The sequence below is a fragment of the Leopardus geoffroyi genome, chromosome C1 (assembly GCF_018350155.1).
Source record: "Leopardus geoffroyi isolate Oge1 chromosome C1, O.geoffroyi_Oge1_pat1.0, whole genome shotgun sequence".
Classification (NCBI taxonomy): domain Eukaryota; kingdom Metazoa; phylum Chordata; class Mammalia; order Carnivora; family Felidae; genus Leopardus; species Leopardus geoffroyi.
The window spans coordinates 176,322,452-176,336,402 of record NC_059328.1 but is presented as its reverse complement, the minus strand read 5'-3'; the positions used below and the strand labels follow the sequence as shown (position 1 = coordinate 176,336,402).

At 37.1% G+C, this 13,951-nt stretch overlaps 1 protein-coding gene across 1 annotated transcript in view; it reads left to right on the top strand.

Moving 5' to 3' along the window:
• Nucleotides 1–13,951, top strand: part of COL5A2 (collagen type V alpha 2 chain) — a 149,099-nt gene that overhangs the window by 101,963 nt on the left and 33,185 nt on the right. Inside the window, exons 14-25 of the mRNA XM_045480496.1 lie at nt 199–252; nt 1,648–1,692; nt 2,142–2,195; nt 5,113–5,157; nt 6,254–6,307; nt 8,549–8,647; nt 9,138–9,182; nt 9,300–9,398; nt 10,611–10,664; nt 10,954–11,061; nt 12,128–12,181; nt 12,744–12,842. Of these exons, the coding sequence (XP_045336452.1) occupies nt 199–252; nt 1,648–1,692; nt 2,142–2,195; nt 5,113–5,157; nt 6,254–6,307; nt 8,549–8,647; nt 9,138–9,182; nt 9,300–9,398; nt 10,611–10,664; nt 10,954–11,061; nt 12,128–12,181; nt 12,744–12,842 (810 nt within the window). The remainder of the gene's footprint in view (nt 1–198; nt 253–1,647; nt 1,693–2,141; nt 2,196–5,112; nt 5,158–6,253; nt 6,308–8,548; nt 8,648–9,137; nt 9,183–9,299; nt 9,399–10,610; nt 10,665–10,953; nt 11,062–12,127; nt 12,182–12,743; nt 12,843–13,951) is intronic.

Genomic DNA, 13,951 nt, shown 5'->3' with positions numbered 1-13,951 from the left:
AGGCTTTCAAAAAACCTTTACTTTAATTTTCTTTGAATAGGCTTTCACAAAATGTTGAGAATTTGTAAACATTTTGGGTAACGACTTTAAATATCTGTTTTTATAAGACACTTTCTGTGAGCTTATTTTTGGTTCTTCTTTTACACATCTAATAATCAACAAAAGCAGAAAAACACAAATTTATATTTTTCTTCTTAGGGACACAAAGGTCTTGAAGGCCCTAAAGGTGAAGTTGGAGCACCTGGTTCCAAGGTAACTGTACAGTAGCTTAATCTAATCCCACAATTGCATTTCAGGGTTGCGTCCGGTCCCTACCAGTTTTTCCAGAACCACCTTAAATTCTGGAGGAAAGAGGAGTATAGAAAAGGGATAGTTGAGTAGATAAATATAATTTTTCATAGATGAGTGGCAATAGATTTAGCAGGGTACGTGACATGGATTAAATTTGCCCCTAAGAGTAGCCACCATGGCACTGGGTTTATACCAGTGTAGGATGGGTGTAGATGGGTGGATGAAGATGGTACTGCGAATTCACTCTTTTTTCTCCTTCAAAAATATCTGAGAGGTTTAGGTAGTTTATTAGCTCAATTAAAAAAAAATTACGTTTGTTTATTGTTGAGACAGAGAGAGACAGAGCATGAACGGGGGAGGGGCAGAGAGAGAGGGAGACACAGAATCGGAAGCAGGCTCCAGGCTCGGAGCCATCAGCCCAGAGCCCGACGCGGGGCTCGAACTCACGGACCGCGAGATCGTGACCTGGCTGAAGTCGGACGCTTAACCGACTGAGCCACCCAGGCGCCCCGATTAGCTCAATTTTTAAAGTACCCTTTCGATTCCAGGGCCTTCTAGCCATTGTTGTTTCTTCCCAAGATGTGTTTATGTTGAGAGAGACAGAGAGATACAGAGAGAAAGAGACCATAGAAGAAGTACAGAGGACTTTTTAGTGGGAAACATTATGTGAAATATATATAAATGTGAGATATATGTACATACATATATGTATGTGTGTGTGTGTGTTGGCTTTAAATTTTTAATTTTTGAACTTCCTATAATAGATCTTAAAGGAATATTAATCAATTTTAACTTTGTATAAAGTTTTACTTGAGCTTAAGTATCATCAGACATAAACATATAATTACTTTGTTGATACTAATTAATGTGGGCGGATGTGATAGTTCCATCAATCTTGTTTATATCCTCAATTTATTTTATACTTATTTCCATAGAAACTAAATTGCCATCGCTCTTTGAGAAAAAGTAATACAGCAGAATTTTGAGGTCCGTCATTTCAAGTATGCCTTTCAAATAGCCAGTTTGAAAATATACTTTTAAAATGACATACACATAGAAAAAGTGATGTGAATATCAATTGTAGGTTTCTTTTTTTTAAATTTTTTTTTTCAACGTTTATTTATTTTTGGGACAGAGAGAGACAGAGCATGAACGGGGGAGGGGCAGAGAGAGAGGGAGACACAGAATCGGAAACAGGCTCCAGGCTCTGAGCCATCAGCCCAGAGCCCGACGCGGGGCTCGAACTCACGGACCGCGAGATCGTGACCTGGCTGAAGTCGGACGCTTAACCGACTGCGCCACCCAGGCGCCCCTGTAGGTTTCTTATACTGTACTATAATCTCATTTTTGCTTTAGGGTGAAGCTGGCCCTACTGGTCCAATGGGTGCCATGGGTCCTATGGTATGTATCAATTTAATACTTTGAGCATTTTTTGCTTTTTACACTATATTAAGTGAATGTTTAAATGCAAAATAAAAAAAAAAACATGGAAGAAATATGATAGCTGATGAAGTAATCTTGATTACCAGCTGGCAGACCAGCACACTCAGAGAATTGCACCCTTTGAATAGAAAAAGTTTCTTGTTTCTTAGTGTTTAAATCAGGATTATTATAGACTTAGCCCATTGAAGCTATATAAAGTGAAATCTGTTTAGGTAAGAGGTGGTAGGTTATGTATCCCCACAGGTAGAGAGTTTCAAACCTGAAGTTGCTCCTTGTTTGGTCATATTGTTTGGTAGCTAATAATATTGAGTCTCGATTGAGTTGAGTGATGTAGTCAAACTACCTTAGAATTCAAATAAGATGCTTTAAGAGATGTTTTTTTTTTTTTTCCCCTCTCTCATCTGTAGGGTCCAAGGGGAATGCCAGGAGAAAGAGGGAGACTTGGGCCACAGGGTGCTCCTGTAAGTATGTATATTTCAACTCTCTCAAATGAACTGAACATGTCTTTTAAATGAGACTATGGTACTGGTTGCCTACATTTAAATTTATTTTTTTATCTTTATTTTTTATTTTGAAATAAATTTAGGTTTACAGAAAAGTTGCAAAGATACTATGGAGAGTTTCTGTGTACGCTTCACCTACCTTTTGTTAATGTTAACATCTTACATAACCACAGTATATTTGTTGCTTATTTATCTGAATGCTGAAGTTAAGAAAACTATAAAAACCTACAGCAACATGGAATATAGTCCATGGGAAAATATGAAATTGGGAATAGTAGTAAAATTATAATAATAGGTTACATTTTTCAAGCAGATTTTATATGCCAAGCATTCTTCCATTATCTTTATTTTATATCCATCACAATCCTGAAAGGTATACTGAGTGTACCCTTACAAGAGCTGAGTTTCTTTATCATCTGTCTTTGATTTATTTTATTATTAAAAAAAATTTACATTTATTTATTTTTGAGAGACAGAGTGAGACAGTGCATGAGTAGGGGAGGGCCAGGGAGAGAGGGAGACACAGAATCTGAAGCAGGCTCCAGGCTCTGAGTTGTCAGCACAGAGTCCAACGCGGGGCTCGAACCCACGAACAGTGAGATCATGACCTGAGTTGAAGTTGGAAGCTCAACCAACTACACCATGCAGGCACCCTTGTCTTTGATTTATTTTAAATGCATAGATTGAGAAATACTTTTACTGTCTGCCTATGTACCTTGAACCTAGCTAGAAAGGGGGAATATTCTATTAATTCTCTTCATAGATCTCTGAAGGTTAGGCAGCTAATATTTCAACCTTGCAATTCATTATATTTTACCTGTTTTCATTTGGACAACTAAGGACTGCCACCTTGCCTCTATTATTTTTACATTTATCATCCCCATTAGTATTAGGAATCTCACTCAGGTTTACAGCATCCCCTGATGTTACCCTTAGCCTACAGAAGAAAACCACTTTAGAGTTTCTCAATGGTGTCAAAGTCAGGGCCCTGGTTTGGGAGAAGTGAGACCTTCTCACTAGGCCCATCCTTGTCCCCTTGAAGATAGACTGTCCTCTGGAAACATATAAAATATTGTAGAATATAGTCAACTGTTGATGTATCCATCCTTACATAATATATCTGATCTAGTATGTTCACTTCTCTGTGCTTTCTTCTACTGTCTGCCAAGACAGTTCTGGCATTTCTACCTCACTTCGTGTGGGGCATTGCTCTTTCTGAGTTTCTAAGAACCATCTTCCATGTTAATACCATCTTTCAGGATATTTATGAGAGTGTTAAATGTGTATCATGGGAGAATATTTCCATATCATTAAAGTTCTCCACTTTGTATCCTTTCCCTCACGATCCAGTACCTTCAGGACCTACTCCCACACATTCTCTTTTGGATTCTGGCTCTACATGATGTATAGGACTCAAAGCTCCTTTGGGGTGTATTTTCCCTCTTTTATCAGAAGAAGATTTTCCTCAACTCAGTTAATTTGTGACTTGATGCTAGTTGTTGGTCTGGTGGCCAACGAGCAGGGGCAAGTGGTGGTGGTGGTGATAGCATATGTTGTCTGATAAAGTAGAGGCTTCTGCAACATCTTTAAGGAAGGGAGAAGTATAAGCTGTTAAAGGTGGGAATGGTGAGAATTTCTACAGGCCCATAGGCTTCAGGGTTGAGATTTCAAAGTTCTTAAGATATCCCAATGTCAAATTACATTCCTTCTAATCAAAGCCCCTGACCATGGCATAACAGCCTTTCCATGTTTTAGAATTCAACCTTCTCAAGAACTCTTGAACCTTTATCAAGCCCTGGGCCCAACCTTCAGGATTTTCTTCCCTCAGACTGTAGAAGATCACAAGATTTTAAAATGCTTCCAAGGAATCTTATATTGATGATTAATCACGATTAGCCTTTCAAAGTCTTTCTCCAGTGTATTCATTCAACAAGTTCATGCAATTCCATCAACTTTATAATTGCTATTTCTTCTAAACCTTTTCAAGTGCCTGAGCTATTGTACCCATAGCCCTTTCTCTTACACTTGTGCCCTCTCTTAGTTTACCATTGGAGGCAATATTTATTGCTGCATTACCACCAGATGTCAAGAGTGAATCAGACTTCATTGATCACCAGCTGGTCAGTGAGGAATCCAGCTTTAAAATTCCATTTTAGAGTCTGCTTTTTTGTACTACTTCTGGTACTAATGGTATTGGTCTCAGTTCAGGTTTCCCAGGAAACAGCATCAAAGCAAAGACTGGTGTGCAGGAAATTTATTGGGGAGTGCTCTCAGAAACTACATTGGTGAAGAAATGAATAAAAAACAGGCTTTGTTGCATGGAGAATATAAACTGTACTATAATTACAACAAAGACCCCAGTCTCCATGAGTCTTCTGTTCCATGAGAACTATGGGACCGGGATGGCTTTTCAGACTTGTCTTGAATGAGGGCCAATCCTTTGTACTGCTTCATTGACCTTGGAAGAGGCATAATTTTGGGAATGCTACCTTAGCTGAGGGCAGTTTGTGGGAGGGTCTTAACTCCTCTGAGTTAATCTGCTTATTAAAAAGACTGAGGTGTACAAAATTTCATTGTCTTTGAGCTCATTTGATGGAAAGTCATACATTCAAGTAAGAAGAATCATTTTAATCAGTTTCATTTTTTAGGTCATGATTGTTCTTTGTTATTGTTATAAGGGTAGATGTGTTTATTCCTACCTTATTGTTGTACAAAAATGTATTTTAATTGCTTTTGACCTAGTTAAGGTTTTTGTTGGTTAACTTTAAATATTTATTCTTCAGTTTTTAACATGGAAATTTTCATAAAACAAATTAATTATGAGCAAATACTGTAGAAAATATAATTTTATCTTGTCCCTTTTTCTCCTAATTAGGGACAACGAGGTACACATGGTATGCCTGGAAAACCTGGGCCAATGGTGAGTTGTATGACTTTCATATTTGTTCATTTATTTATTGTTCCATTTGTACATTCATTAAAATTTACAGAGCACCCACTGTATCTCAGACACTTGGAATAAAAAGATGATAAGCACACAGAATTTATCTTTGGGAACTGCCTTGTCTATCAAGGAAGAGAGATAGATCGATTAATAATGTATCATAATGCTGTTGCTAACTGCTATGCTATAGAGTGCAACATGGTATAGAGTACCTGCGCCTACGTTTATAGTGAGATAAATATATCAAGGAAGACTTTAAAAGGAGTAACTTTCAAGCTAAGATTTGAAAGATGAGTGTATAAAATGAACAGGAATATAGCATGGTTTATAGGATGGATAGATGAAAAAAACATGATGAGTTCAGGGGAATACTAGGAGGGTAAATCAGATTTGAATTATTTGCCCTTAGGATATTTTCTCCCTCGTTATTCATAAAAAGGAAACAAAAGAAGGGAGAAAAAGAATAACTATAGTTTAAAAGAGATTTTGTTACTGAAAAACTGATGGAATTAAAACAAATCCTCAAAGAAGAATCAGGATAACCTAGAATGGAATTCCTCTTATACTCATTTCCTTTAAATCTGACCTTTAAGTCAATGGCTTAAACTCTATGCATGTCTTCCCAAATGTAGGATGGTGACAAATATCCACATATTAGCCCTTCAAAAATCACTTTGAAATATCCTAATGATTCTTAAGCATCATTTTTTTAAAGAGACCTAGATTATGGTATAAAACATAACTTTCTCAAAACTGTATTACTTGGTTAATACAAAGAAAGTACATCTCTCAAGAAGCAGTTATTTCAAACAATTTGTGTTTTGATGGACTTACTCTCATATAGTACAACTAAGAAATTCTATTGTGTTTAATACCACTGGACAAGTTTTTTAGCACTATTTCATATCAATGTTGGAAGATTCTATAATAAAATTACATTATCTTTGTGATGTTAAAGTACTAAGTGGATTATTCTCATGTGTCAAAATACAGAATGTCGTCAAAGAATAAAAGATGACTTAATTAGATATTAATTTAAAAATCTGATCACTTTTCTGGTTTCATTTAATAGGGTCCTCTTGGGATTCCTGGATCTTCCGGTTTTCCAGGAAATCCTGGAATGAAGGTAAAATGTTAATATATTTAGCTCTTGATTATAAGAATTACTTGATGATATGAGAATGTCATTAATTGTATGGAAGTCACTCTTAACAAAGGAAAAACCTAGAGCATTCTCAGTGTGTATAATGGTAGGAAAAGAAAGAAATTTAAAAATGAGATTACTATGCAATATGTAGTTAAAGGAGAATTACTGCTAATCATACAATTGTAATATCAAAGAATCTGCTGCATTAGAACTATAAAATAGACAATTGTAACAGCTGCAAAGAGTAAGAGATTAATCTGAATTGGAACTCTGCTCTTGGATACAGTGCCTGGCAGTAATAAATAGCAGAGTGTTCTAAACAATAGGAGGTTAAAATAAATCAAAGGTTGTCAAAAGGCCGTTCTTTCACACAATGCTGGCTTTCACTCCAACCCAGGCCCCCTACCATTTACACAACCATGAAAGGAATAGGCAGGGAGGCTATTTGGCTTTCCACAGGGGACTGGATTAAAACATTCTGCTGGGATGATTTACGTCTGTAGTGAGTCACAATGTGTTCTTTCAGTATTTTGGGTGATAAATTCAAGGATTACAGTAAGAAGTTATTAAGATTATATTAGCTAAATGAGTGAATACATTCAGAACACTGTTTTCACACTTTAAACAACACAGTACATTGGATTACCCCTCACGCCCAGTTTCCCTTGGCCATAATTTTCTTCATCTCAAAGAAGGGATTTACTCACAAGATTCTGCTGTACAAAAATGATTGTGGCCATGGCAGTCACTTCCCTTCTGTAAGTCTTGTTTTCTCATGGGATTTTGTTGAAGGTTACATGAGAGAGCAATGCAAACTCTAATACTGCCTGATGCAGAGGATGCCCTCAATATAGGTCCTTGCTTCTCGTTGGTAGCGCTACACAAATGAGCTTTGAACTGTGAAACAAAAACAACAAAAAGTCCATAGCTAACATTTCAAATACTCTCAAATGTGAGAGTCATCGGGTTAAATTATTCTTCGGGCTCTCTCTAACACTGTCTTTAAACTCTGTGCCACAGGAATGCTGCTACTTTAAAATGATGCTGTCCCTAAGTCATTTCATCAACCAGTCCCTTGTTTCACTGAGAGCTCACTGTGCACTCAAGCAGATAAGACTTTCTTGAGATCCCTCTGTTTCTGATCTCCCTGAAGTGCTAATCCTACCACCACTGACTCTGGCCATGGAGGGCCCAACCTCCCATGTTCCCATCAAAATATACAAAACTCCTTCTCTCCTTCCTGTGAGACCCTCTACCCTCAAACTGAGCTTTGGCCAGAGAATTAAGGAAAGAATACTCACAATGCCCAGGACTAAGACTTGGCAGAAAGTAGTTTCTGCTCCTACTATGGCATCTAGTGAAGACCTCATTAGCAATGGCAATTTATATAACAGCTCACTCTGCATAATTCCTTCTCCTCCTGGGTTTTTCTAGTACTGGCTTTTGGCTACTAAAGACTGTTTAATAAAGTCAAACGCTTAGCAAAGCTGGTTTTCTCAGAAATTGTTTGCCTATCCTACCATCCTCCCCTGCCAAGCTTAAAGTTTCCAGGTCTTCATTTTTGGCCACGATTCTGCTATACCTATAAAGTACTTCCATGGTCTCTGTTTCTCTGGATGAAAAATAAACTTCCATATACAGTTCTTCGAATTTCAGAGAGTCAGTAGGGATTTTATATATTTATTAGCACTAATGAGCCTCCTCAGGCTTAGAATTTTAGTTCTGAAATTCTAGGTCCAGGTTTCTCTAGGATTAGATCTACATTGGGACCTAATATGTTGGATAAAATACAGAAACGCACTTAGGTTTAAACTTCAGATAAGTAAAGAATAAATTTTTCGTATGGATATGTTCCAAATATTGCCTGGGACAAACTTACACTTAAATTATTTGTTATTTATCTGAATTAAAACTTAACGAGGCATCTGTATTTTTATTTACTATCTGGACTACTTTCATGGGTTGAAATAAGGGTAGATATCAGGTTACCTTGACCACTTTACCCTGCTGTTAATACTGAAGATATTATCATACTTGATGGGTTGGAAAATGAGTCTACTCCTTAAGCTAGGTTAGACACACAACCCTTCTAAACTGATTAGTGCTCATCACAATTTAAAAATACTTGAGTATAGCATGTAGGGCTCCAAATAAGCAATAAACTTTGAATGACACCACATTTATATTTTTCTTATAACATTTCTTTTTGTACTCATTTAGGGAGAAGCAGGTCCCACTGGGGCAAGAGGCCCTGAAGGTCCCCAGGGACAAAGAGGTGAAACTGGGCCACCAGGTCCAGTGGGCTCTCAAGGTCTTCCCGTAAGTTCCCAGTACATTTAAGAATTGTGTTCTTGACAGAAAGCTTGACATCTTTTATAACGTCAGAACAGTTTTAATATATCCTCTTTGAATTCTGAATGGGTGTTTCCAACTGATTAAAGAAACCTATTTCTCTTGTCAACTCTGCAAAATTTTATCTGTTTTATGGAAGAGGGAATTAGTCATAAAGCAAGTTTTATGATATAATGGTGGTTGATTTTTTTAATGTTTATTTTTGAAAGAGAGAGAGAGAGAAAGAGAGAGTGTGTGAGTTAGAGAGGGGCAGAGAGAGATAGAGACAAAATCTGAAGCAGACTCCAGGCTTAGAGCTGTCTGTCAGCACAGAGCCTGGCATTGTGCTCGAACTCAGGTTCCCCACGGTGGTTGTTTTTACAATAATTTTTCTGCCTCCTTTTGGAATGTGGGTGGACATCTGGATAGCATCCTAGATATGGCTTAATATTTTGTAAACTTTTCATGGATCTTTTAGGGTGCAGTAGGAACTGATGGTACACCTGGTGCCAAAGGCCCAACGGTGAGTAACTAACTGCATCAATGCCACGTGAAGTTCAAATGGATACAATCCTTTGGACATTGACAGTAGACTTCTACTGAGTTCTCTGCTCATCATGTCACTCTTCTACTCTGAAAGGGCTCTCCAGGTACCTCTGGTCCTCCTGGCTTAGCAGGGCCCCCTGGATCTCCAGGACCTCAGGGTAGCACAGGACCTCCAGGAATTCGAGGCCAACCGGTAATGTCCTTTCAAATAACTATCATCCATTAGTATAATCCAACTAAGATCACCAAGCAAAATAATATTCAGTGAGAGCCAATGAAACATGGATAATGGGACATATCTGAGTGAGGCAAGTGAAGATAGGAATCTTTGTAAAGTGGAAGCCACATGTTAATGTACAATTTAGGTGTTTAAATTCAAAAGGGAATGTTATTACATTGTGTTAAATTTTAGTGGTTTTTTAAAAATTTAAAATAATAAGGTCATAACTTTATAGTCTATCTCATAGATATTTATGAGTGGTTGAATAGTACACATTATAGAAATATTTTCCAAGCCAGTGTGAAGAAATGTGGAGGTTATAATGACAATTTGGTTAAAAATGGGTTCACCAGCTATTTCTTGAGAGTTATATTGAAGAGTGATTCCACCATATTATTCATATTGAATGAAATTTCTGTATTTTGTGAAATTATTTATTAGAAAAAATGTTATGCTAAACCCATAAGAAATAAACACATTGAGAAAATATATTTTTAGCTTCTGTATAAAAATTAAAACTTTCTTTCTTAGCACTACCTAAAACAAATATTTTAGATTCTGTTCCAAGTAACTTAGTTATGCTAATAAATCCCTTTAAATCCTGGTGGCAGATTTATTAAAACATGAGTGTTGCTGATATTTCACATTTGATTTTATCATGTTCTCTTAGCCACCTGGTTCCCACAGGTTTAACTGGTATTTAAAGACACGTACACACCAAAACCCTAGAACACTCCGAAGATGAAATACTGAATTTGAACTTGTCAAACTCTCAATAAATAGAACATAAATATAAAGTTATTTTGATTCTGGGTAAATAACTCTATTTCCTAAAATATACCCTAAATAGATTTATCTGTAAAAGTTGTCACTGTTAGTTCTAATTTTAATTATCAAATTGGAATAACTGAATAATTCTAATTTTCCTAGTATGCATGATAAAACACACAAGATTTTAAAAATAAGTCCTTTGAAGACCACTGTAAAATAGACAGACTTCTATAAACTACTTATACTGGGTTTTATAAAATTTCACATACATTCTACAATATTTGCAAAATTAGAAAAAATGTTAATACAGACTCAGCTACAGAATGTTTTTAGGGCCTGTTAACTGTAATTAATTAAAGCAAGTTGGACTTGCTAAAAGCCTGGGTTTTATAACTATTGATACTTTTATTTTAGGGTGATCCGGGAGTTCCAGGTTTCAAAGGAGAAGCTGGCCCCAAAGGGGAACCAGTAAGTCTTCGTTTTTTTGTTTGTTTGTTTGTTTCAATGATAAGAAGACCATGAATATTGTCCAGCAGTGCACAGGTCAAAATGCTCAAGTGTTTAAAATAATATCAATGAGAAATATAACTTTGAGTGGCAATACTTTAGTTTAAAACTTATAACTGACTTCATTACTTTGGATGGAAATAGTTTAATATAGTTTAAAATTTGTAATTGACTTATTTAAATGAAGCTTTTGACTATAATTCAGTTGTCAAATGGCTGTTCCTGGTAACTGTCCTTCTGTTTTTAATAGGGGCCACATGGTATTCAGGGTCCAATAGGTCCACCCGGTGAAGAGGGCAAAAGAGGTCCCCGAGGTGATCCAGGAACAGTTGGTCCTCCAGGCCCAATGGGAGAAAGGGTAAAATTTGAATAATAAGATAAATTCTTAGAGTTGTGTGTGTGTGTGTGGGGGGGGGATTATGTGGAAAGGGGATAATAAGGAAAGCTAGAGTCATTGAAAGAATTGCTTGCAAATGCATTGCACAGTTAAGTATGGTTATCTGTGTATTAAAGGAACCAACTGTCTAATAATTATTGCCCATTCATTCATTCATTCAGCCGACACTGACACTGTGCCAGTTCGATATATTGGTACTTAGGATACATCAGTGAACAAGAAGGCTATGGTCCCAGCCTTCATGTGGGGGCTAGTAAGCAACAGTTTATTCTAGTGGGGAGGTAAGCAATAAACAAGTCAACAGGCAAACAAAAATATAATTATACATTTTAATGAGCTCCATATACACTTAAGAAATTACAGGGTGATGTGGTAGAGAGTAGCTTTGAGTATGTGATAGTAGTGTGACATTAAATTGGGTGGTTAAGAAGTGGATTCTTTGGGAAGATGGCATTTTAGCTGATACCTGAAGATGAGGACAAACCAGCAAGAGACCTTGGGAGTAAGAACACTGTCAGCAGAGGAAACGGCTAGTGCAAAGCCAGCCAAGGGCTTGGTGATTTGAGATTAGAAGAGGTTGCTGTGACTGGAGTATAATGAAACAGGTCTGAAAGGGACAATGATAATATCACCTTACATTTGTAGAGACGTTCAAAGAATGCACAGTACTTCACATACAAGACAATACTAACGTATGTCATCACTGACATTTTGATCATGGTAGATCGTGCCATTCCTTTGCTGCTTATCTAGGTATCCATTTTGCTCTATGTTTATTTTACAATTAGTTGTTAGGATAGTTCTTAATTTGAATAATTTTTGGCTTGATACTTACATATTCTCAAAAATTTAAAATTTTTAAATATTTCTATGTAGTTAGGGTTTTGTCCCTTACACTTTATCTTTTGCCATGTTGGCTTGATCACAACTCCTAAAACCTTGTAATGCCAAAAATAAAAATTACCCACTCATTATACATTACAAAAACATCAACAACAATTAAGAATCTCATTTTGGTCATTTGTAGGGTGCTCCTGGCAATCGTGGTTTTCCAGGCTCTGATGGTTTACCTGGACCAAAGGTGAGGTTATCCCATCCATGTTGACATTCATGTGGGTGGTGCCCCAAAAGATGCCATTGTCCAGAATGGTGATCTAGCTTTGGTCCACATGGCTTCAGATCCAGAAAAGAGTCAGACACAGATGTCAAGCCTAATGCCAAACCCCTCTTGTGCAATTTATGTATTATAGACGGCTAGGGGGGAAGGATAATGGTTGCAAGTATGTAGGAGTTTGTTTTCAGACTTCCTGGAGACCCAGCTGAGAAGAAAAGGTCACAGACCTTTCCTCTATCTAGAAATTTAGACTCTAGAATTTTGGTGTTCCCCCTCACCCAAATCTAGATTGTTGGAGTGATAATCTAAATACAATTTTTATTAATAATGAAAAACCATTATTCTACAAGAACTAGGAGTTAGAACAAAATATGTAGTGATAGTTTTTGTAACTTTGTAATCACTTTGATAAAGTATTTGTATGTTATTCTAGTGCTTTGATTTGTAACAGGCAATTTTGATATTCACTTGCTTTTATCTTCCTGCACTGTTTCTTTTTTCTGACACATTCTGCTTTGCATTGGAACAGGGGGCTCAAGGAGAGAGGGGTCCTGTAGGTTCTTCAGGACCTAAAGGAGGGCAGGGGGACCCAGGACGTCCAGGTGAACCTGGCCTTCCAGGTGCTCGGGTAAGAACACAGCAGTTTGCCACATCGACCCAGAACAGCTCGTCGGTACTCAGTGAAGTGTTTTTTAATTAAGCTAGTTTTGACAAGTTGGATCATTTCTTTTGTTTTTACGATTTTGACCTGATTTACTATTTTTTAAAAAAAACTGCTTTGTTATTTTCATGACATATAGAAAAACATGGTAATTTCTAGTCTCCCTTTCTCAAAGGAGTATGCATTAATAGTTTTACCACTTGACATGGAAAAAAAAAATCCTGTTTGCCAATTTTTATTTTTCTTTACTTGCTAACAAAAACCTGTTTGGCTTTTGGCAGAGAGAATTCCTGATAAATTTCATCCTGAACAAATGTTACTTGAAAATTCATTTGAAGTGTGTAATTGCTGTTACATTCAGTTGTCCACAATGCTCCTTAAAAAGAAAGGAATTATACAAAAAGTTGTTGGATGGAAATATACATTTGGCTCCACATAATCTTGAACCCGACACTTTTATTTATTTATGTATGTATTTATTAACATTTATTCATTTTTTGAGAGGCAGAGAGAGACAGTGTGAGCAGGGGAGGGGCAAAGAGAGAGGGAGACACAGAATCTGAAGCAGGTTTCAGGCTCTGAGCTGTCAGCACAGAGCCCGACGCAAGGCTCGAACTCACAAACTGAGATTATGATCTGAGCCAAAGTCAGACCCTTAACTGTCTGAGCCACCCAGGTGCCCCGTACCCAGTGTTTTTAAATATATGAATAAAAGTCTACTACAGCCCTTTCTCCTTCTATGTAGGAAACTGGAACTTTCTTAGAACTTCTTCCCTAGATACCTAATAAAGTTGGAATGCCAGATGAATGAGCAGTCAGCATTGCTTATAGTAAAAATGATGCCTGACTGTAGACCACACCTCGACCTGGGAGGACTATAAATTATAAAAACCTTATAGGGGAGCACGGCTTTGGGCATCCTGAGTTTGGAGAAACTGGTACCTGCACATTCACCTTGCCAGGATCAGTATACTGTGTTCGAGGTGCTGTTACAAATACTGGTTACCTGAGATTTCTAAGCCAAAGTGGCTCCTGTCCCCGCCATGTAGACTCATTTCCTGACATCTGGCCTGTCC